The sequence below is a fragment of the Ptychodera flava genome, unplaced genomic scaffold (genome assembly GCF_041260155.1).
Source record: "Ptychodera flava strain L36383 unplaced genomic scaffold, AS_Pfla_20210202 Scaffold_93__1_contigs__length_395732_pilon, whole genome shotgun sequence".
NCBI classification, from domain to species: domain Eukaryota; kingdom Metazoa; phylum Hemichordata; class Enteropneusta; family Ptychoderidae; genus Ptychodera; species Ptychodera flava.
In genome coordinates, this window is record NW_027248415.1 from 321142 (window position 1) to 345564 (window position 24423).

The window sequence follows — 24423 nt, forward strand, 5'->3', positions numbered from 1 at the left end:
TACGGTGTGTTGGCATGTGCAATAATGAAATAGATAAACTGGATAAAATGAACTTAGTGTACTTTATCCATTGTATTGTTTAGCTGGTGGCTCCTCTTATCGGCTGTAATCTGATTTTTTGCAGTGACTTTTATTTTTGATATCCACTCTTTTAAAACTAAATGTCATTGACTGTTCATCAAGTAATAGAATCTGAAGGCAAAATCAGTAGAAATGCAGATATGTGGTACAAATCCACAGGTTATGTGCTTTGTCTATATACAAGTACTTCTACTATAAACCAGCAAGTTTCTTTTAGAATAATTAGCAATGATAAAAATAGTCTCCGATCACTATAGTGTTATTTCATGAAATGTGACATTATATTCAGAAAGCTTAGACCTAGTCATGTTCACCCCTTGAACATTAACAAGAAAATAATACAGAATCTTTACCTCATTCGATGGTATTTTTTAATTATTATTTACAACTAATTTTTCATACTGATCACAATTTCAAATCATACTATGTTCATTTCTTCATAACATGCTGGTGGTCCATTCAATATTATTTTGGAAAACTTCATTATGATGCAAGTATTCTGTGAATGTTTGTTCTGGAAGCAATGTGTCGCCATCACAGCAATTTTGATAAATTACAGACATTTACAAACACTGTACAGGCATTATTATAATACTTTATGTAAATTATGATATTATTAGGCACGGTAAATGTGCATTTTTATCACAACAGTTGATGTGTATCTCAAAAGGGACAATGATTCAGTTTTTTTCTGTGTATTTTAAACTACATCACAGGTACTAGTTAGTGTAACACCCTTCACAATGTCGTTCCTCTGATAAATTGATACATATTACATGCTTTGAATACAAGTGTGAAACTATGAAATGGATCAGTAACACATTTAAATCTTGTGTCAATTTATGTATAGCGTTACATTATGTGTGTGAAAGTGACCATTAATATTAGATGAAGTATAGATTTGCATAAACACATTTGCAGTTTTTTCATAAATACCAAATAAAATGTAGATGTTAGTTCAATGCGTGATGTTTAAGAACTAAGACAGTATGGTGTCAGTCTTGTAACGCAAGGTCTGTATATTTATATGATTTATTAGCTAGTATGAAATTTAGAAGGCATATTATGCAGTATTAACCAGTATTAAATGAAAAATTTTAAAAACTTAGCGTTATGATACGGTGAATTAATCTAACACTGATTGGTGCTCAAAGATGACATATTGAAAAAGTAGATGTAAGGATTGTAAAAGTTGGAGATGAAGTCACATTTTGCACCCAGAAATAATCCCCTTTAATTAAGCAAAATGAAACACAATGAATTATGCATAAGTTGTAAATAATTTGTGAGGATAAAAATGTTACAATATTAAGGTATGTGAGCATTTCACACTTAACATTTTATGTCTTGGTGATTCAATTTTTATGAAAGAATTTGTGGTTATGATTATGCTATGAACACAAATCCAAGACCAGGCATCTACAAACCGGTACGCGGTGTAACATATAATTATTATATTTGTTTATTTCAAGTTTTTTCTTGACAGCTATTCTACTGTAGAGAAAATGTGACTGAATCAGCAAATGAGTTCATGTTGTAGGTGAAATGTTTTTGAATACTTGCCTACCAAAAATTCATAATTCTTTTGAATATAGCGCATGTTAGCTGGTAACAATACGTAATAGAAATGATGGTACCGTAGAAAGTCATGTAGTCAGAGTACAGTGACCCAGGTCTCATGAAGAGTTGATATGTTGAGTTGCGTTATAGTCTGAAGTAAAGTAGCAATACCAGTGTTAAGTTACATGTACATGGCTCAAGGCAACATAAAGCTTTGAATGTGTGCCAACAATACAGGGAAATTATGTTATGATTAAATGCAGAGTAAAAGTATATGTATGTGCTATTTGAATATAGTACAGAAATGATATTAATACCGTTGTTCGAAAACAATGTAACTCAAATAAGAAAATCATGATACTCCTCAGTCGACAGCTGTATACATTGTATTTGTTAAAACATTGATATGAAGAAGTTAACTGAGTTTGTACATTTACTTCACGAAAATAAATTGAACAAAGCTCGGAAAAATTTCACAAAATTCTGTTTCCTTGGACCAGTTGAATTATCAGGAGGGTAAAATTCAAAAGATTTGGAAATTAACATTCATATATCTTTTAAAGGATTAATCTATGCAACTCCAATGTCTCGGTGTTTGTGAAGTTTCCAACATCTGAATTGTTATCATTGAGACTGCTACATCCTGTTCAGTCACCATGGAGATGGAGATACTGGCATCCATGGTTACCAAGGTAATTGTGGCATCCATAACCGTGATGACTTCTGTGTTCCATTAAAGTGATGAACACTAAATCATTTGACTCACTATACCATTGATGGATGAAAAGAGAGAAAAAAGATTCTGCTGCATCCAATACTCAGTTCTCCATCTTTCCCTTAAAATCGTTTCTTTGTGTTTCTCTCCATTTTCCAGTACTTGTATTCATGCACATGCAAATGGCATGATCACTTTCTGAGAATGTGTTATTATCCTTTTTAGCTCCTTTCAATCTGAGGTAGAAGTCTGCTGAGGAAGTTATATGAGTCAGTCTGAACCCACTTCCGTAAAATTTTGCAGTTGACTCCTGTCTATCAGTCTACACTTCAACCTTTTCACACCAGCATGGATTGAACCAACCCCATTGTTTTCTAGTAAAGTTGGACCTCTAGAGAGGGAAATGGGTGAAAGGGTCACAGGTCATTTAGCATAGCGAACTTGTGTGCATTTCCTGCTCTGCATGGTGATATCCGCGAACTCCTAGATCATAGCTTTTGTGGATGAACTCATAGGCTTTGAGATTATGTATAGCATACTCTTCCGGTCAGCCTAATGAAATTCAGGAGAGGGGAGAAATAGCTGGCATGAATGCGTCGCAAATAAAAATGTTTACACCATCATCATAGCATTATATTTTCCCATTTGTTATTGCAAAGTTTACATAATAACATTTCTATAGAGTTTCCTATGCATGTCGTTCAATATATGTGTTTACATAATTGGCCCTGAAGTTGCATCACACAAATTGACGATATGCTGTATTGTGCCTATTAAATATCTTATAGGTAGAAGACTAATTGTTTCAACATTGTCAAGGATGAATTTAATTTTAGCAGGGGGCATGTAAAATAGCAGTGAAATACCTTTTAAATATCACTTATCTTTCCAGCAGGCAAAACTACATTATTTTCTTTCAGAAGCATTAATGGTATTTTTGTATAGAAACAAATATTTGTTTAATTGTGAGCAAAATCTGATATTCTGATATAGTCCATCTCTGAAATCTTCTTTGAAGAAAAAGTAGTACTCTCATGTTGTGAAATTCAATTTAGAGTACAAATAAAAACCTAAATCATGATAAGAAACATCCCGGGATTGTACCTTCTTGGAATGACGACTTGCATCAATAAAGATCTGAAAGCATATTGTGTAGAAAACCAAAATGTGTTAGAAGGTTTATTTTATTTTAGGTTAATTTTTATTTCATTCTGAGTAGTGATGCAATGTTTTGTTTGAGTATATACTTAGGCCTCTTGCCTTTGGCACTGGAACCGTGTATCTTTGACATGAATAAACATTTTTGAACCCTCAGCACTTGCAATAAATAGTGTACAATAACTTTCACAAAGAAAATAGGTGTGAGGGACTGTCAAACTGTCTGTAGATACAGTTGTATACAGTAAAGGTAATGCATGCCTTTCATTGATAACTGAATTCACAGAATGTTAGATTACGATATTACCCTGAGAGCCTCATAGATTAAGCAGACAATTGATGGCTTTACGGAATATGTCAGATCCTTGGAGACATCTTAAAGCATGGACCATCCACATCTGAGTTTAATAAACACTCAAGGTATACTTTCTAATTATGCAGATGCATTCATTTATAGTGATGTTGGTTTTTTTTAATTTTGTTTTACAAAATCAAGATAATAAATACATGCATGTATGGACGTGATACAAATAACTTTGTGTAAAAGGGAAGGCACTTTAGCATTAACTGAAGAAATAATAAGCTTATAAATATGACATGGGTTTTGCATATCTTCTTTCGGAATGGCAGTAACATTATTAGTCGGCACTGCACTTCTGAAATCAAGTACATGTATACCTTTAATCTATTATGCCGTAGATTAAAAAAAAAATAATGCTGTGTGGAAAATATCATCAAGTAGATATTATTCACCAAGGTTCCTGAAGTTGATGATGCATAGACAGCTTTTTAAATGTCATGAGAGTGAGTGACAACAATTAGTAAAAAATAATAAATGAACACAATATTAATAATAATGATAAATTTCAATAAATGGCACTTTTAAATGCAAAGCCATAAAATTACAAGTCCCTGAAAATCCTGAAATGACCCTATCAGGTGAAATGTCACGTACGTGTTGTATCGAACATGAATTCTTATGGCTTGGAGATGTTCCGGTACATGTATGTGTACTCTGTATTTAGGTGGAGCTCTCATGTCATAAGTTTGTATGTCAGGATATATTCCTGGATTTTACTTTACATCAAAACAGCCAGATAACAGAGTAACTGTTATGCAGTAATTCTGACCAGTATTATTGGCCAATTTACCTGTTACACTAATTCTATCAGATGTTGTGAAAGTCCAGCTTCAGAAATATCACTGACTTTTATCACTAAGATTGCAAAAAATTTTTAAAGGATAGAATTGTATAGCCAGTCATTTAAATTGGTTACATTTCAGTTTTTATCAGTAACATTAATGAAAGATTACAGTGCTTACCTCAAAGATATAATGGTGCAGTTTTCAATTATTTGTAATTACTTGTATTTTATCCTTTAACAACAATCATGTGCTAGATTATCTTTCTCTACAGCAATTTCTTGCTTAAGGTGGTTAAGTTGTGTTTGACGTAGCAAATGATAAATTTCCTATCATTCATTTCATTGATAAACTGCTTTGCCATAATTATGAAACGATTATATATAACTGGTCAAGGAGCACAGTTAAGTGTCTCCAAAAAAGTACATCATCAAGCCATGGTCTGAGAACAAGAAAAAGAAACTTTTCAAGTTTTTCTTGAAATTATGAAACTCATACAGAAGGTGTCACGTCAGAGAATTAAGTTGGGTAAAATACAGTAGATGGTTCAATGTTTTATAACTGCTATTTGAGGAAATATGAATGATTTTGACAATGTTTGTTTTAATCATCTGTTAGTGCCGTTACTTATTTGTGGCTAGTTTATCACAAATTTTGAAGGATGCTGCAATTTTCATAGTGAGCAGCCGGAATAAATTTCAGAAATGATAGCAGACATGTACAAGTGAAATATTCAGAAAAATCATCTTTTACTATGGTTTTATCAATACAATATAAAAGTATCAATTTTGAATTATTTTCAACAGTCATGTAAGTATATGGTATGAAACTCGAAAGTCCAATGAATGTGATACTGTCACAAATACATGTACACAAAACTAATATCATATCACAGTTTGGTCAGTAAATAATAACTTTTTCATCCCATGATGATTGTCCTTTTGTAATGAATTTTGTCATTGATGACAATAGCATTTGTTTCCTCATCTTGAAAAATAAAATATCAGATATCAATGTGTTTGTGTTCCTATACATAAATGTGCTCCTCTGGATCATGTCACTTTTTATCAGACTCTGTGTGTTTTTCTTAGAGTTTATGTACTGGTTGTTATTTCAAGTTAATGAAAAGGACACAAATTTGCCAAGCTCCCAGAATATTTTGATGTTTTGTATGAGGATGCGTTAAACAGGAGTACCTTCTTTGAATTCTGGTGATACATCTGTCTGATAGGTATCATATTTCCTCAAAATATCGTACCATTCAGACTTGTATAAGGTTTTCAAGATCTTGAATGCAAGGCAGTATTAAAATGTAAATTGACAGAGATCAAGTAATTTCCATGTATCAAATGATACTTTTGTTTCTTTATCTAACAGGCTGCTGAATTGATTGTACAGTAATATTTTTTGTCTGTAATTTACTTTGACAATGATCTCATGTAAAATTAAATGTAATTTCATACGTTGAACATTTTAAAGTTCAATAATACTTCACATAATATCTCTGTTTCCACTTTGTAGATAACACATTCAAGTGCATCGTTGATATTCAGCATTTCTGTAGCATAACTGATAATTAAAAGTCATTATTTTACTTTCAGATGATGACATGAATCAAATATTCCTTGACGGCATTTATTTTGTGATAATAACACATTTTACTTCAGTGTAGAATGATGAATAGCCAACTGAGATGCTGGAATTTGAATATTAATATTTCCAGTCAGTTGAAGAGTCACTTAAACTCACTGTATATATATCAACTTCAACTTGACATAACTTTTACCACAAGTGTTTCTATTTTATGTCAACAGAATCTTGTTGCAGCAGCAGAAAAGGCAAATGTGGAACTGGAATCCAGATTGGACGATCCAGATGAGGTAAAGTGTCTATCATAGCATTAGAAATATCCATTGCTACTTACATTGTATTACACAAGACTCTCTTAAAACAGTTGATAAATATGTCTTGCATTAATGACAGGTTAAGTTACAGCTTAAGAACAGGGATCCATATAAGTTATAGCCACAACCATAGTGAAATACTGGTATACCAATGATTATACCTACATCAAATATGTACAAAGCCATGGTCCATAAAAAAAATTTGTGGACAGTCTAAGTCTACGGTATAAGCAAGCTTTGATTGATTATATAGCCAAGACTGAAACAGTTCAGATATCTTCTATTGACTCTTATGCTCTCTACTGTTCATCTAATTTGATAAATTTCTGTTTAGTTGTCAGGTAATTGTTTTCTCTTAAGTTCTGTATCGGTTTAAAAAATTGAAGTGCTTTACATAAAAAGCATTATGATTTCATTAAGTCCTGCAGTATCATTGGAGATGGTAATCATAGATTTACATTCAAAAAAGATAATACCCCATACACCTGTACCTAAGCAACCCATTGCCAACTGGTATCTTAGGTATTGTTGTATGGCTTTTACCGTAGAACCAATTGTGTTTGAATATACAATATAATATAATTTGCATCATATAATGATGGTATAAGCCAATGTCATGTTCGATGGGCAAAGAACAAATAATCACAGCGAATGATGAAAATAAGTTTGTGAATTGTGTTTAGGATGATTTGCATATATATTTACATATATGTTGTCATCAGTTTTATATGTACTGCTGTTAGCAATTGACTTCACCCAGTGTACTAGTCAGGTCTAGGTGACTCACTATGCTTTGGTGTAAATGTTTTGCCTTTTGATTGGCTCTCTTGACAGGTATCATACTTCAATGCCATGCTAATTAATGACTGGAATAATCAATCACAGAGGTATGAATTACATGATGGCCTAGGAGGAGAGTTCATCTTAATAGCAGATGAACATTTTAATGATATTCAAGTAAATATATCAGAAAGCACTGTTCAAGTACCCACAAATGTCTACAATAGAGGTGAGTTTGCCAGCATCTGTGAGAATTGCTAATATTCAAATGAAATTCTACATTTATAAGAACTGCTTCTGTTAACTGTTGTATGGATGCCATTGGTCTAGAAGAATGGAAGTATGAATTGTCAATGTAGAAGTAAATACTAGACTTCATGTACTGGTATGTATGATCACTGTGGCCTCCTCATACTCCTTACTTCATATGTTTGATGGGCCTATGGTATCATGCCTCACTTATTGTGATTTCATGGAATACGTTTACATGTACCATTCAGAGTCATTCATGACTGACAGTTTCCGTTGTTTTGGATTGGTTTCACAGAAGAAACAGTGTTACGAGATATCCTGTTTACTGAAGAACTAGACAAGGTTTTCAAGTTGAATTATGACGCTGATCAAACACTGACATGGCAGTACTTTGGAAGTTATACAGGCTTCTTCAGGAATTATCCGGGTATAAAATCTTTCTATATCGCATCCACAATATCATGCTCGGTTTTTGCAACATAAGTCTAAACTATTCCTAAACAAAAATGTTGAAATCTACCATGTCTTGCCAACTAAAACATGACCGTTATAATGGCCTTCAGAAGTATCTTTTAAATACAAGACTGCACTCACAGACAACACTGCATAATTGTAGCACAGAACTCCATCACTAACACAACACTCCATCACTTTAACCTTTTGAGTGCCAAAGTAAGTTTTTGTCGCCTTTATAAAATGTACCTAATTTTTCTAATTTTTGAGAAAAAACTTTGTCAAAAAACTGTAGCCAATTAAATGTGACATTTGTTTGGTTCAAAATTATCAAAAAAGTTACATAAAAATACATAAAAATTAGTAAAATGTTGCACGAAAGTTTTGGTGGGAAAAATTACTGCTCTCAAAGGGTTAATACAACAGTGCATCACTCTAACACAACACTCCATCACTAACACAACAGTGCATCACTGTAACAGAACACTCCATTACTTACTCACCAAGATGCAGCTTGATACAATTGGCTGCGCCACAGCCAGTCAGTGCAGACTTACGGTATTGAACATGGCTGACTTTCAGATACTGTCCACTATTGGTGATGTGATGTGATGTATGTGATGAAACAAACTTATGATTCAAAAGCAGGAACGTATTTTTATTCAATGGTGCTACGGAAAACACTGTGTAACCATCCATACAAATATATCATAGTGCCTTAGTTTAACTTTGTATTTTTGACTTGTAATCATTGAGACACCCTTCTTTGATATTAATGTAACAGTTTCGAAATTAATCTCTGAAATAATGATTGATAACATTGATTTTTGGACACTATTGCCTTGTTCCTTGAAATGGATGTCCATAATAGGTGTTGAATGGGAGACAGATCAAAATGGACTTGACCTCTATGACTGTAGGAACCAGGGTTGGTAGGTCATGTTTCATTTTTTTCTATACAACTTAACATTTATAAAAGACATTGAAATAGCCTTGTTTGTGACTTGTATTCTGCTAGCATATTGAATAAAACTGATCTGTCAACGGATTGATCATTCTGACAATAATCTTAACCATCTCTCAAGAACAGATGCCACATCTGTGATTTAATCTGTGCTGACACCTTCAGTTGATCCATCGTGTTATCATTATACAATATATGCTATTAATCCATGCAGTGCCTTCCATGTTAAAAATGGAAATGCTAGCAGTATAAAACACAAACAGATGGCTTTTCTTGTCTTTGAATGATAAGTAGTTCATCATACCTTGTGCTTTCTTCATTAACATTGAAATTTGAAAACTTTTCACAGGCATCAAATGGAGTCCTGATGAAAAGAAAGCATTGGATTTGTATGATTGTAGGAACAGAGGCTGGTGAGTTTGCATGAACCACTGCAAGACATACAGCCACCTGCCTCTGCTGGTCTAGATTTCATGCTTTGCGTTTCTCTTTCTAGCCCAGCTTTTCCCTCTGATGCTTGCTGTCATCACGCTGCCAAGATAAATGCCCCAGCTTGCATACCTATTGCTAGTGCAAACCAAATATACACACATATATCTGTCAGATAAAACACAACATCATCTATTGTGAGTGCGCCCTCTATCACATGGCATTGCTTCTTGTTGACTCTGTGGAATGGTGTAAGAAACCTTAATAGCGAGATCAAAAATATCCTTGAAATAGGGTGTAGTCATGACAACTTGTGCTCCAGGGATTATTATTGGAAACTGCCAATTTTTTATCAATTTTGTGTGATCCTCTTTAAATTGCAAGAACAAATATTAATATTAGCATTTAAAAGAAGAGTTTAAAATGTAACATCGCATAGGGCTTATATTCTCACATATTCACTTTGAAAGCTTTACCATAGATAAGCTTGCCAGTGTAAGATTTTGACTTCATTTAGATTATCTACACAGTGTTTTAGAGCTGCAGTGTTACCATTCATGTACCCCAGTGTAGGCTAGAATCACTTTCAACCAGCCTGCGCATTTTAAAGTGCTTGTGTGAACTCCAAATTTTTAAGAATAACAAATAATTACACTACTTGTAAAAGGGGGAAATGTTTAATAGGAGAACCATAATTACTATTGTTATTTTTGTCGTTAGATCCACTTGTAAACATGTACGAGGAATGTAAAAAAAGTGCAATTTTATATACACTACCTGGTCAGCCTTAAGTTTCCTACTTCTTAGCTTGGATATATTAAATGTTGCTGTAAAAATTTGTATATCAAAATTTGACTCAAGATGAGATAATTGTGTTCCTATATTTATAGTGTATGGTGGATCCTTACATGTATCTTAGATCACATACAATGTGAACCACTAGTATGCAAATAAAACTACTCTGAGCACATAGCCAGACCCAGCTTCTACGTGTACATAGCTTAATTTGCAGCCTGATTCAGCATAATCTGCTACAACCAAATTGCAGATTCTGAAATAAAATAGCTTGTACGTCACTAGCCCATGAGTGTAAACTTTAGCAATGGGGCTTGTACAAGCACTCCGTGGCAAATCTGTGAATGGCAATATGATATTTTTATGTCAAGTTTTCTTTAAATTTCGTGTCTATGTCAGTGCAAACATCTCCAAGTGTATTAAAGCTTAACTTCAGCAGTATTCGTTATGGTAAAGTTATTGATAAAGTAAAATTTTTCAAATGTATCAATTGAAGTTACCTTAGCCCCTTCAGTAAATTAAATGATTTTTTCAAATTTCAATTTTTTTTTTTGACAGGTACATCAGAGCGGCAACCTCCCCTAAGAATATGGTAATTCTTGTGGATACTAGTGGGAGTATGTTAGGTTTGCGTAATGACATTGCCAAACACACCGTGCAGACATTGATCAAAACCCTTGGAGACGATGATTTCTTCAATGTCATAACTGTGAGTAAGATCAACGTAGGGCTGAGCCCATGAGCCCATGTAGCTATGTAATTTCAATAAAATGACTGTTCACTGTTGATATAGTAGATGGGTTATTGTTTTGACTCCTCTTCATCAAAGGTGTTGATAGCCTTGCGACCTGGCTGGCTATATATGCGTGTGGCAGCTTGCTCAGTCAAACTACACTGTATACCGCAATGTATTTTGTGCCATGGTGGTGACCTTTGACATAAGTCATGACATTTGCCAGTGCAAGCGGTAGATTCTAAGGAACGATGTGTAATATTTCATCCCAAACAGAAATACATTGATGTGTTTGAATTTATTCACAAATTCCAAAGTTAGTAAACTCTATGATTTTTTTGATTGCAAATTTTGATCAAAGTAAAAAATTATTGAAGCTTGGACCATGACTTGTGATGACGCAATTACCAACGTTGTGGGATTGCAATAGCAGTGAATATGTGGTCAAAAATTTTATTCTTATCATACTGCAGTGAGGCATGCATATCAGTGAATGCTTGCAGCTGCCTTCAGTATTCCTCTCTGTCAGCTGTTAACATCTTTAAATCAGGGTGCTTTTGGTAAAATCTAAATACTTTATGCAAGCTTTCCAGATTAATCAGGATGGAGACAAAAACAAGCCTTTGTTTAGATTTATGAAAAGCTTTGATCGAATTGACAGGAACTGTCAAAAAGTACCACTGTGACAGTACAAAAACTTGCTTTCAGTCCTACCGTATGACATTGTCTATTTTCATACAGCTTATTATAAAGATTTCTTTTAAGATGAGTGTTCATACACTGCAGCTGCACAATTCTTCTTCAAAAGGCTACGATTCTTTCTTCAAGAAACCTTGAAATCCATCACAGATATTATCCTCTGATGACTCTATGAGATGTCATACAGTAGTGATTTGTGATTTTCTGATGCACAGCGATAGATGTCTTTATAATATTTTGACTTTGCATTCAAGCATTTTGAGAGAACGCTTATGAATGAAAACTTTATGTTATTCCAGATTTTCTCTGTAAGCTTTTCAGAGGTATTGCCCTGGTTACTCACTCTGCCTTAGCAAAATTTATTATGTTTTTTCCATTGTTCACAGTTCAATGACACCACACTGTATTTAGAAGCCTGCTTTAATGACACTCTTGTACAAGCTAATTCTGACAACAAGAATGTAAGTACTCATTCTACTGTTCTGCAAATGAAACAACAGTTTGAATAATCAAAATGTAGATGGCTAACTTTATCACATTCTGTGCCTTTATCAATATTTAGCTCTTGAAATTTCTGAAAACATTTCAGGGCAGACAATTTTGTAGCCAGTCTTCCTATGTGTTTGTTTTTTGATTTGTATATACTTAGAGAATTGTTATGTGAAAAATTGTTAGTTGTCAATATGTTCTGTCACTGAAATCTGCAAATGATTGGCATACATTGTTAAGTACTGTTGAATGATATATTTCTTACTGACATTTTTTGGTCCAATATGGATTTATTAAAATACGTGTTACGCAAAAATGTAAGGCAGGGCTCATGTAGGACATGAAACAAATGCCTGTAATACTGATGACGCTATATGATTCTGTTTTTCCTTGCATTTACAGCGTGTCCAACAAAACCTAGATAACATCAGACCCCAAAACATTGCAAATATTCAAAACGCCTTGGAAAAAGCATTTGAGCTTCTGGAAAAGGTAGGTCTTTATTTCCCATGGATGAACTTCACAGATTTACAACTTTGATTCCACCCTGATATGTTACAATGGCTTTTCATACATCTGTCCTTTCATAAACTCATAGATTGTACATTCTAATCTGCATGAAGATAAACTTAACCAGCATACTGTAGCCAGTCTCTCCATTTACTTTCAAGCACTTTGTTGTTATACTTGTGCCCAAAGTCATACACTATTGACAACTAGCTGCTAAATGTAAAATTTTTTGTTTCAAATATTTTGTATCAATGAACACAAAGTTGTGAAAGGGTCTCAGAATTTATGCAGCAATTACTTTGTGAGCAGTTTTCCATATTTTTGCAGTTGATAGATTTTGTTGCTATGACAGCAGACTTGACTTGCAGTTATTGCAAAGCCAATATACAATATACAGTTTCAGTTTTTTGAGAATTGCTCATTGCTCCTGCTAATTCAAATACCGATACACACAGTCTGCAGATAAACACAGTAGTATATTACTCTAATGCAAACATCAATCAAATGATTGATTGATTAACTGTTATCAGTAATACAGGTAATTTCATGGACCATGGTTAGCTTATCTGATGAAACCTTAATAAGATGGTGTATTTATTTCAGCTCTGGTTCAGAGAAAATACAGTGTTCACTTTGTTCGTGTTTTATATCAATTATGGGCCAACTTGCATTCATCATTTGATTCATAAATGCGTGGATTTTGCAATGTTGGTTTTCAGTAAGGTAACATAAAATCGCGTGCATCAACAGTGCAACCATGTCTGAAAAATAGTCCTAACAGTTAAAATGGTCAGTTAGCCTTGTAGCATTTGTCTGCTTCTGTTTCAGCTATGTCATGAAATATATCACTCTGTGAGTTTCCACTAGTTGTTGTTCTGTTTCTCTTGCCAAGTGTGACAAAATGGACTCAAAGAAAGTAAATTAATGTCTGAATATTCTAGAGTTTGCTGGTCTTTATGGGAAAGAAACCAAATGCTCATTTAACAATTGGCAAATGCCAGCTACATTCAGACACAAAAGCATGCATTAGGCATTAATATATCATAGGATCTATAATACACATTGCACTCTCCAAGTAATGATTTGCAGTTGCAAGCGAAGAGAACTCCCTATAACTCTTACATACTGATGTATAGTTGGCTCATGAAGAAATTCTTAACTTGGGGTTAATAATGCAGAAATCTTGAAATTTAAATAGGACACATCAGTGAAACATCAGAGAATAATGAATTATGTCATCCGTAATGACATGATATTCAATGACTGGGGTAAACTGTAAACTAATCTGAACTAAAGCCAAAGAGATAAATGTTACCTAGACACTATTTTTAAAAATGTGCATACATGTACGGTATGTAATCAAACTAACGAGTTCTCTTGACATACTGCATTTCTTGTGTAGACTGGTCTGCTAAGAAAATTGAATTCATTCAAATACCTTTTGACACAGGTCCTTCACCTGAATGTCATACATGCATATCACAGCAATAAAGAAATTAACTTAGGAAAGATGAGTATCTACCTGCCATTAGTCATTGTACAAATATAACCTGACATTCTGTTGGCAGTGGCATGCACCCATACAATGTATGTCACATGTACTATCATACATTACAATATTTCATGAAATACAAACCAGTGAACTCACATTCCAACACACATATTAGCAATATTATTTGTTTTTGAGATATTGTCTATACCTTAGTAAAATAAAAACCTGTTTTTATAAGTACTGATACTGAGACCATAAATGTTACAATTCAGTATCATTCATCAATGCTAAGAAGTTCCTGATCCCATTTAGTATTTACCAAAACACCATGGAACCACCTCTTGGTTGTAGCTTTTTTTTTGGTTGTACATTACTGGACATAGATGTTCACATTATTTTAAGAGAACATCAAATGAAACAAGATCTTTATGCAGTTCAGTGATTGCTTTTATTGTTTTTACCCACAGTTCAACACTAATGACAAAGGAGCAGGGTGTAACCAAGCTATAATGCTGATTACCGATGGCGCTACTGATGAGTATGAATCAGTTTTTGCAAAGTACAATGCAGATAAACATGTAAGCTAATGTTTATTCATTATTGGCCATTGTTTTAAGTCCTGTCAAGTCTCTCATCCAGGTGTTTGTGTTTTTGACTACCTACTAGTCTATCAGTTTGATAATATTCAAATCTGACATTTATCATAAAAACTAAATATCTACTAAAATGAAGGCTAAAAAGTAGGAAATTGTTTCTTGTCCTAAATGAAAGTTTCATACAAAACGAATATGATTGCATACTGTATTACAACAATGACTTATATTTCACTTCACTCAGGTATTTGATTAATAGCTCTCAAAACCAAATTTATTGACGCAAAACAACTAGTAGTTAATGTGTTTTCACATGCACCTGTATTCTTGCATTTTGTAGTGATGTTTCAAGAGTAATGAAAACGATTACAAAAATATTACAAAATTTAATGTCAGAAAACCAAAACACAAGGTACATCATAATGTGAGGACAGGGGTTGTAACAGTGGTTTATCACACATTTTGTATAAAGTCTATTTGTGTGCAGTGTGTTAGTACATTGACCTTTCTTGCAGGTCCATAATAATAATGTGTTTGTTCACAGTTGGGTATTATGGTACAGGAACCATAGCAATTTTTCTGAGAGTCTGTAAAATATGTCAGTTATTTATGATTTCTGTATAGATGTACAATGATTACATATCTGTTGGTACATTATCCCACAGGTCCGACTGTTTACCTATGTCATTGGAAGAGAAGTGGATTATTCAGAGAAAGTACGTGGCATGGCTTGTAAAAACAAAGGTGAGCACAAACTTGGGTTACAAAATGTCAGTTTTCCTAAAACTATTTCCCTAATAGCGTTGATCGCGATTTCGGGTTTGTTACTAAATATAGCTGCACGCGCACGACTTTCGGACAAATATGCTGAAATTCGGACAAATGTTGTCGTTGTATGCGCGGCTGTTGTTGCAGCTTGTAGTCTCAGTCATCAATTCATACGAATAAGTGTGGCGCTAAATAGCCTTTCTAACACTTGCAGGTTTGATTTTCGTCGTTTATGCGGAAAATGCGGACAAATGTTTAGTTATGCATATTAATGAGAGAGAACAGTGACGTCATTTGCGATCAGCGCTAATCCTTTCAGGAGTACATTTTTGACAGAACAAAAGCATTTCAGCTTGTCTTATTAACAACTTTTAAAAAGAATCTCTTTATCTTTTACAAAAGAAATTGAAAACATTCCTGAATGAGGAAAGTTTTTATGAACAGACACAGTGGTAGAAACCATTCACAGCAATAAGTTTGGAAAGCCTTAGGAATGGGAAAATTAATCCAAATTTGAACTTACTGCACAAATTTATGTAATATTTAATTAGCTAAATGTTTAGTTGAGTCAAACATCCAAATCTGATGGATTTGACAGAGGTTGGACCTGATAGAGAAATACTTTGTCGGCAACAAATTTAAGAATGCACGCCTGACGATTATCTCATTAGCCTTTTGCAAGAAATAGTTCATATCTGATAGGTTAAAAGAATTTTAAGGATGTACGATCGGAAAAATATAAGCGTACTGCGCCGATTTCCGCGCAGAGATGTGTCCATAGTAACCACGCGCGCATAGTGACGTTCCGAACGTCTTTGCGTTGTACAAAATGCAGGTAAAGGAAAATCGCGCCGAGAAATTTTCAGCGTGCCCTCAAAACATGATGGAAGGTACGAGAATTCAGCAAAGAGATTAAAAAAAATGCAAAATGACCGTAGCCTGTACAGCGTAAGTCAGAAGTGTGACGTCTGATTCGCTATAGGCCTACAAGAGCAGGTCGTGGTTATAATCCCAATGATAGTGTCGCTAGTAGACCTACCGGAGAATGGGAAAGTGGCCGTCGCATAGTCGATTTGAGTGAACTAGCCGAAAATCTTGACACTTGTGTAAGTTGCGGGCTTGCCTTTACGATTGTCATCGTGTATTGGAGAAACGCCAAGTTCACGGCCTCGGCTCCTGGCTCCACGTAGTGTGTGACAACTTAGGCCTACTTAGCCTGCAGCGAAGTCAACCTAATCCCCACCGATAAGCGTCACAGCAATAAATATTACGTGATTTTTTGTATGAAGTATTAATATATAGACTCTAAAAAGTAGAAGAACCTAAAATTCTTTGCTTTGTTCTGTCATTTCCCTCTCATTAAAGTTTATAGGTATACTTGAATCATGCCTGGACAAGGCCACTGCAGGTAGCCAATGCAGGTCAGCAGCATTTGAAGAGCGCCCTCGCGCAAAGAACGCGGGAGAGCATGGTTTATCGCCAGAACCTGTAAATCCTAGTTAGATTTTGCAAAATTGTGAAAAATCGAGCTCGGTGACCTACTGAACAAAATGTGGTTTTGAAAAATGCACAAAAAGAGCTATTATTTGGCAAAGTTTGAGAAAATTGACATTAGTAGAAACTATAAATAATTAATAAATTACCCTCTTCCATTCCTAAAATTTGGGGCATATTTGTTGCAATTTTGGCTAAAAATAAATATGATGACTTTTAACTCAATTTTAACGTAAGTAAAATCTTCAAAGTAGCTTAGGTTTATAATTTCTTTATTCTTTTACAGTGTAAACGTGGAAAATGCAATCATGATATAAATATGAAAATGATGACCTGTTTATTGATTTTTAGTGATTTTGTGAAAAACCATGAATTTTAATGTCATATTGTAAAAAAACAAGCGCGGTGACCCCATTCTTTTTCCCCAGTTTTGGACTATTCACATATGTAAGTATTCAAAAATCCCCATTTGAAAAAACTGACATTACTTTTACTTTTTCCGATCGTACATCCTTAAGTCCAAAAAGATACAGATTTCAATGGCAGAATACTGTGAAATGACAAATGAAATCATTAACCAACATTCAAATAATTTCTTATAACCACTTCATATTGTCAAGATTGCGCTGTATGTTGGTCCATAGCTGAAATGTTCAGAATAGTCTCAATGAGTTTACTTTCTTGAATTTTTCGTGGATCAACAGTAGATCTGCAAGTTAGTGTTGTTATTAATATCCTATGAATTCTGGGTGTTATTTCAGTGAAGTGAAAGAGACAGTTTGTCTGTATATTAATGACATTATATTGAATTGACTATTCTTTCTTCATAGGGTACTTCACACAGATTAAGACAATCGCTGATGTGCAGGAAAATGTCTCGGTAAGGTTACAGATCATTTTGTCAGCTTCCATTTCAAAAAACTTGTGATAGTCAGTGAATAGTAATAGTGTAAAACTACACTGAACCATTTTTGACATAGATATCACGGAATGTTCCATTAATTCAATAGTAAGAGCAAACAGTCCACCTTTTATCAAACACCTACAGATGAAGAATCTATTGTAATTTCCCTTAGATCAGAAAAAAAGAGAAATCATGTAACTATGTAACTGTATTGTTTGTTACACTATAGCTTTGTCAATACCAGTGAATTTTGTGATGTCACTCCACCAGATTATCACTGATAATGCATCCAACATTGTGACCCCACATGTTTTCTACATCTATGAAGTCACTGTCATTGCCAAACCTATAGAATAATAGCAATAATGTACCCTTTCCTGGCCCATAATGAACAAAAGCAAACTTTGCGAAACCCCATAATGTACAAGGCAAAGCCTCGATTACCATAGGTCGTGCAAAGTTTGCTTTCATCAACCATTATGGGCTAGGAGGTGGTAGATTATTACTTAAATCTAAAGACATAAAGTGTCATTATCAGCCATGCTATAAAGTATAAAATGTGATTAATCATTTTCAAAGAACTTCTTGTTTTCATTTTGCATCCTTTTTTGTGACTTTTTTCTAGAAATATATCCATGTTCTAAGTCGACCAATGGTAATAAACAAGACACATGACACAGTGTGGACCAATGTTTACATGGACCAGGCGGTAAATGAGGTTCTTTATCGTTTCTTTTTTACTCTTGTACACTCTGCATCATATTGAGCACATTGGTCGGGACTTGCCTCAGATAAGTAAATCGTCAAATTATTGTTTGTGGCTAAAATATTACAGCGATGTAAAATTTCTGCTTGCACATTTTTATGTGCATAAAAGGAGTTTCCTCAGCTTTAAATAGATTAATCAGACCAAATTTTCTTTGTTTCCTGTACAATTGTGAATGTTAAGGGCCATTTGGTTTCAAATTGTTATATAAGGGTTTTCCTAGCCACTGCAGTTTACTGGTAGCAAGAAAAAAAATTCTTCATCCTTTTTGTGCAATTTTTTTCATTGAGCGTATTCCTACTAATGTATTTTCTAAAACTTTTTGTGTGATACTGACTCTTTTTACGAGTGTTTTAGAATTTCTTTAGCTTTTTACACACCGACTGGATACTTTGAGCAAGCACTAGGAATTAACAGTCACATAGCCAAGTTACGAAAGATGTGTCTTGTGTTTGTTCAAAGCATCCTGTCAATAGAACAGATTTGAAGCAGATGTTACTGAAGGAGGTAGGAAACTAGTGTTTTCTAAACAACCATATCATATCCGTCACCATTTTAAAATCATTTTGTAATTGTCATGAAATTCCCCTATCATCATTTTGACTTGCAACCAGTACTGCCCATATCATCTATCCCACATATGGATATTATATGTGCAACAATATGATGTTGACGTGTATAAAATATCTACATTTCTTCTCTATACAACTTAATGCATGTACTCTGTAGACATCAAGAAATGTGCAGATCAAAAGTTGCATGTTCAATCTTGCATGCCTGATGAACATTCTAAGAAATTGAAATCAAGATGAAACCTGCCAAGACAATTAACAAATCATCATACATTGATTAAGAATTCATTATTCATAAGTTCATATTCAAAATGACTGATATTTCATCATTGTGCAACATCTGACATAAGTTTTATTGAAGTTGTAGATGATAGCATGATGAAATGATGCATGGTTAGACAAAATTCATCTTTCTAGAACAGTTGTCATGCCAACTTCACTCTATCTAGACCAATGTACTTGTCTCATGTATTCTGTATGGAGTCAATACTCAATGAATGCTGTACATCCTGGTGAGGTATAACACTTACTATTTTTGCATGTTTACTGAAAATGCAATGACTTCTGTGAAATAGAAACCAATCATCATGGTAATTTGGTTGCCAAGCAACATGCATGCCAGACATTACCAGAAGATCCAGAGTATGATGTCACTAACAACTGGATCCTTGTTTCAACTCGATGTCACATGACTGTCACATGACTACTTCTCATCATTGCATAAGTCATTTATCATTCTATCCTTTCTTGTAACTTTCCAATTAAGTTATCAGTGTTTGAGCAGCAATCTTGTTGCGGCATTTCATATTCCAATATTACTATCTCCATTCTATCTTTATCTCTATGTTTACATATCATTGACTTCAGTGTACTCTTACAACGAACATTTTGTCTGTTTGTTCAAAGCTACCAATACCTGTAGTTGACTCTTGCAATTTGCAATGCTTTGAGCTTAAGCAAATGTTATATTGTGCAAGTTAATAATACAGTGTGATAGCATTGTCATTGTCTTACATTTATGTAACCTGACTGTGACAATTATGAATGTCAGCCTAGAGTAGGTGCCCTTCTACACACATACTGATTGAATAGTGAAAAATTGTTGAGTTATTATGTCTTTGGTCACCATCTTTGATTGGTTTTGGACAAGGTAAAGTTTGAGTCCAGGATTCCCTGATGACCAGCATAAAAAAATCTTCTTGATAAACATTTTGTAATTCTTGTGTTAGCAGTAAATCTTAACTTGGACAGATTCTGTTTCTCTTCTCTTCACAAGTTGGATTTTATTTTGGTGAAGGAAAAACTCATCAATTTGATACAATAATGCTGAATTACCTGGCATGTATGCTTCTGTCTGTCACTAATGGGTTTAATTTCCAACTTTTTCCATTGGCAATTTGTCCTGGACAGCGGGTAACTGTACATATCCCATTTCTACTGTCTCAATATTTCTTACAGATTCACACCATTTTTGGAGTTACATCATCTGCACTTTATCTTTAAGGAAAACATTTCACGGCATTTTCCGTTTATAGTTAATTACTCCTTCCTATCCCTGGATTCACATTTGCATACTATTGTAATAATTTCACTTTTACTTTTACATCACCTACTATGCCATGGTCAAACTGACGTAGAAATAATATATCCAAATAAAAGATCAATTTCTGAACGTATGAAAGTTCTGGAGTAATTAAATGTTAATCTGTTGAAATTCAAGATCTTTCCAAAGAGTTTAGTAGTTGATTATGATAATAGCAATGAATGAAGTTGCAGATAAATCATGTATTACTCAGTGTTGCAAAATGAGCAGAATTTTGGGCAAATAGCATTTGGTTTTTTCGGCCTGTGTTTATTTCTCCAGATAAACAATTCAGACATTTAAATGTGACATCCAGTTTTCATCGACAAATCAGTACAACAAAGAACCAGTTTCCAAAAATCCAGTAAATTCACTTGAAAACAGTCCTTTCAGAACACGTGTTATGCCTGCATTCATTACCACAATTTTGACTTTACAGATTATGTGACCAGTGATTACAGAGAGCATTGATTCTGCTGTATATCATACAAATCTAAGACTTTGATGATGTAGATATAAAGTGAAATTCTCCCAAAATGAACTAATGTTCATACTAAACTATTCTTCTGAGATAACAGATCAAGGAATCTACTGAATATAATTCTGTTTCTTACCTAATGCATCAGTAATTTGTGAAAGCCTCTGAAACTAACCGATATACAGTGACTTTTTAAATGATTCTTAGGAATTTTTTATATTATTAGCTACAAATCTTGCACAGTAATGTAAAACAATTCATTAGATTTAGAATTCAACACAAACATTTATTGGTATTTCATTGAACCTTTGTGTAGAAATATCATTGAAAGAATTTAATTTTTTTTCCATGACATGTTGAAAGCTGTTCCTCAAAAATAGCACTTTGTGAGATTAGATTTTTTCTTATTAATTTCATCATTCTAAGTTGTTTGCCTTTATTCAGTTAGTATGTGGTACAAACCAGCTACAACAAGAATATTGTCATGTGATGAGAATTTTTTATGGACAAGTTTGATGTACTATTCACTCAGCTGCAAGATTCTTCCAAGAATCATCTCACCAAGGGATTCGTTCAAAACGGATAAATTGTCAGGCAGAATTTCCAAGTTGACTGCTGCAATGAATATTTTGATCCATGAAAGGAATGAGCTGTTCTGATGTCACATCTTAATGTGATTTATATGAATTTTAATTAGATCTGTGAATGGATTTTAAGTCATCAAACTGGACATTATGGCTAACATTGTAATGTTTAAAATCCAATTTCCTTCATCATAATCTGTGATATGTGCTTGAAAACTTGTTAATTTACTAATCATTCTATGTATCAGACATACAATGTCGTGTTATTATCTGTAATCTAGCGTCTCCAAAATTTCAAATTTTCATTCAAGAAACATTTTAAAATCTGTTGTTCAGATATGTTCAATTAATGACAGTTGAGTGTCAACATTGTAAGATTTCAATAACCACACAGATGTATAGATATACTATTGGCAGTTGATGTATGTTTCCATGGGTACAGACAAGCCACTTTAGTACACACAATAACTCATATCAATATATCAGCATTTGATAGGGACATCATAAATAAATAGCGTCAATTTTTCCCATATAGATGTAATATTTTGATATAAGTTTGCAAAGGAAGTAAACTGTAATATTTTTCTTCAGTTATATTTTACAATATGAAGTGTCCCATCCATCATTGCCATTATTGAATTTGATCATGTGATTCATGGCTACAGTTGACCAAATTTTAAAGCATCATCAAAACTTAACATGTACAATGCCAGATGAATTTTTTTCTACAGAGTAGCAATAGCAGAACAAAGATAATGTTAATCAAACTGGTCAACAAAGATGTGTTTCCATCTGAACTTTTAAGCAATGTGTTACATTTTGAACACCAAATTCAGACACTACTATTTGCTGCCAGAAAAAAGCAACAATAATACTAGGATGTTCCCTTTTAGGTTATTTTCAAAACAATCAATTCTAAAAGGAACATAACAGCAAGAAATGTTATTACATATATTCATATTAATACTGTAGCAAGCATTGAAACATCTAAATTGCTTGGTTCAAATTATACCAGGTCCTCTAAATATACAAAGTTAGTCACTGTAATATACTACACAACAGTATACTGTTAGGTACCATTGTGTAGCAACATTGTAAACATTTTTACCATAAGATTGATTCTGCATGGGTTATTTTTCACATTATGAAACCTGTTTGCATCACATCACAAGGTAAACCACTTTGTCCTATGTGTTCAGTGTGCTCAGCTTGCGTGCTTGCTTCATTATCGTATTGTCTGTTTGTCTGTCAACAAACTCCCAGCATCACACACAGTAAACATCCATGTAACTGTAAGATTCTGTTCCTGTTTTTTTTTTCATTAGAGAAAATAATGTGTCTTCACAATATTATGAATATCTTCAAACCAGTAAAGAAATTCGTTTTGAATTTCCACACTTCCTGAATATCAAAGAATGTGATGAAATAATTTATAAACTATTTTTTTAGGTTTTGGTTGAATTTCCCAGATGAGTACAACGTATAGATTTCTGTGTGGTTGACTAAGGTTATTTTGTAATTTGTGACTGGTTTCTGTTTACAGGGGCTAGCACTTATGACTACCGTGGCACAACCTGTATTCAATAATAAAAATAAAACAGTAAGTGCATTTAATATACTAATTATGATAGAGGAGTGGGTGATTATCGTCAATGAATGTTTAAAATGAATAAATAAATGAATGTTTGGATGATTACAGACTGAGTTACAAATGTACATGATCAGACCTCTGTTACTACAATATTGGATGTCAAGATGTTCAATTGTGATAAGAATGTGGAAAAACAAGATTTTCCCCTTTATTCATCATGGATACTTTGCGTGCCATAGATGATAGAAGTATGATATTATTGGGAGATTACAAAAATCACAAACAATGTGACAACTGTCTTTTGTTGTAGCTGGATCAAGGTATTCTCCTAGGAGTTGTTGGAGTTGATGTGCCTGTCTTTGAACTTCTGAAACTGACACCACCATACAAGGTCAGTAAAGCATACGCTTTTAAAAACCTATTAAGTGTGGTGTCTCCTTGTTTATTGCATTTCAAGGCCTCCGGCCCATCTGCAGAGGAGTTACACGTCAAAAAATGTAAATAAATTAAAGTTTATTATTAAAGTGTGGTGTCTCCATGTGAAGACCCATCATCACACATCACTAGCCTCTTCACCAAATCATACAATAGAAGATTGATATGTTACTGCCAAAGACCAACTGACAGAAACTGTGGATTAGGATCATACAGCTTGATTCTGAATTATTGTCTTCACATTCTAAAGTGCAGTTATTGTTTCAAATTTAAGGAAGTGTTCTCCAGTTATTTACAATAATCTCATACTTATAGCAAAATATTTTATTTATGCAATGGAAACAAATAATAGGAAACCATCATTTTCTCTGTATTTGCTACCAACAATAAATGACAATGGAGAACTCTTACACTGTTATATCTTGTTATAAGGAATTGTGTGTTAACACAAATCCAGTTTGTAAGTCCACGGAGCTAGGCTGCCTGCAGAACAACATGT

At 33.8% G+C, this 24423-nt stretch overlaps 2 protein-coding genes across 7 annotated transcripts in view; one reads left to right on the forward strand and one right to left on the reverse strand.

The window, feature by feature from the left end:
- The window catches only part of LOC139129121 (carbohydrate sulfotransferase 3-like), a 90554-nt gene that overhangs the window by 30272 nt on the left and 35859 nt on the right, over positions 1 to 24423 (reverse strand). The gene's annotated exons all lie outside the window — the stretch shown is intronic.
- The window catches only part of LOC139129120 (voltage-dependent calcium channel subunit alpha-2/delta-3-like), a 34655-nt gene that overhangs the window by 8761 nt on the left and 1471 nt on the right, over positions 1 to 24423 (forward strand). The window contains exons 4-17 of one of the 6 annotated variants that reach the window (XM_070694773.1): positions 6472 to 6537; positions 7396 to 7570; positions 7889 to 8020; positions 8918 to 8978; positions 10793 to 10943; positions 12053 to 12127; positions 12558 to 12647; positions 14625 to 14735; positions 15416 to 15494; positions 17843 to 17892; positions 18542 to 18634; positions 19145 to 19189; positions 23442 to 23498; positions 23800 to 23880. In XM_070694773.1, coding sequence (XP_070550874.1) covers positions 6472 to 6537; positions 7396 to 7570; positions 7889 to 8020; positions 8918 to 8978; positions 10793 to 10943; positions 12053 to 12127; positions 12558 to 12647; positions 14625 to 14735; positions 15416 to 15494; positions 17843 to 17892; positions 18542 to 18634; positions 19145 to 19189; positions 23442 to 23498; positions 23800 to 23880 — 1266 coding nt within the window. Of the gene's footprint in view, positions 1 to 6471; positions 6538 to 7395; positions 7571 to 7888; positions 8021 to 8917; positions 8979 to 9359; positions 9424 to 10792; positions 10944 to 12052; positions 12128 to 12557; positions 12648 to 14624; positions 14736 to 15415; positions 15495 to 17842; positions 17893 to 18541; positions 18635 to 19144; positions 19190 to 23441; positions 23499 to 23799; positions 23881 to 24423 lie in introns of all 6 variants that reach the window. The other 5 variants (XM_070694772.1, XM_070694774.1, XM_070694778.1 and 2 more) reach the window with 5 other exon arrangements.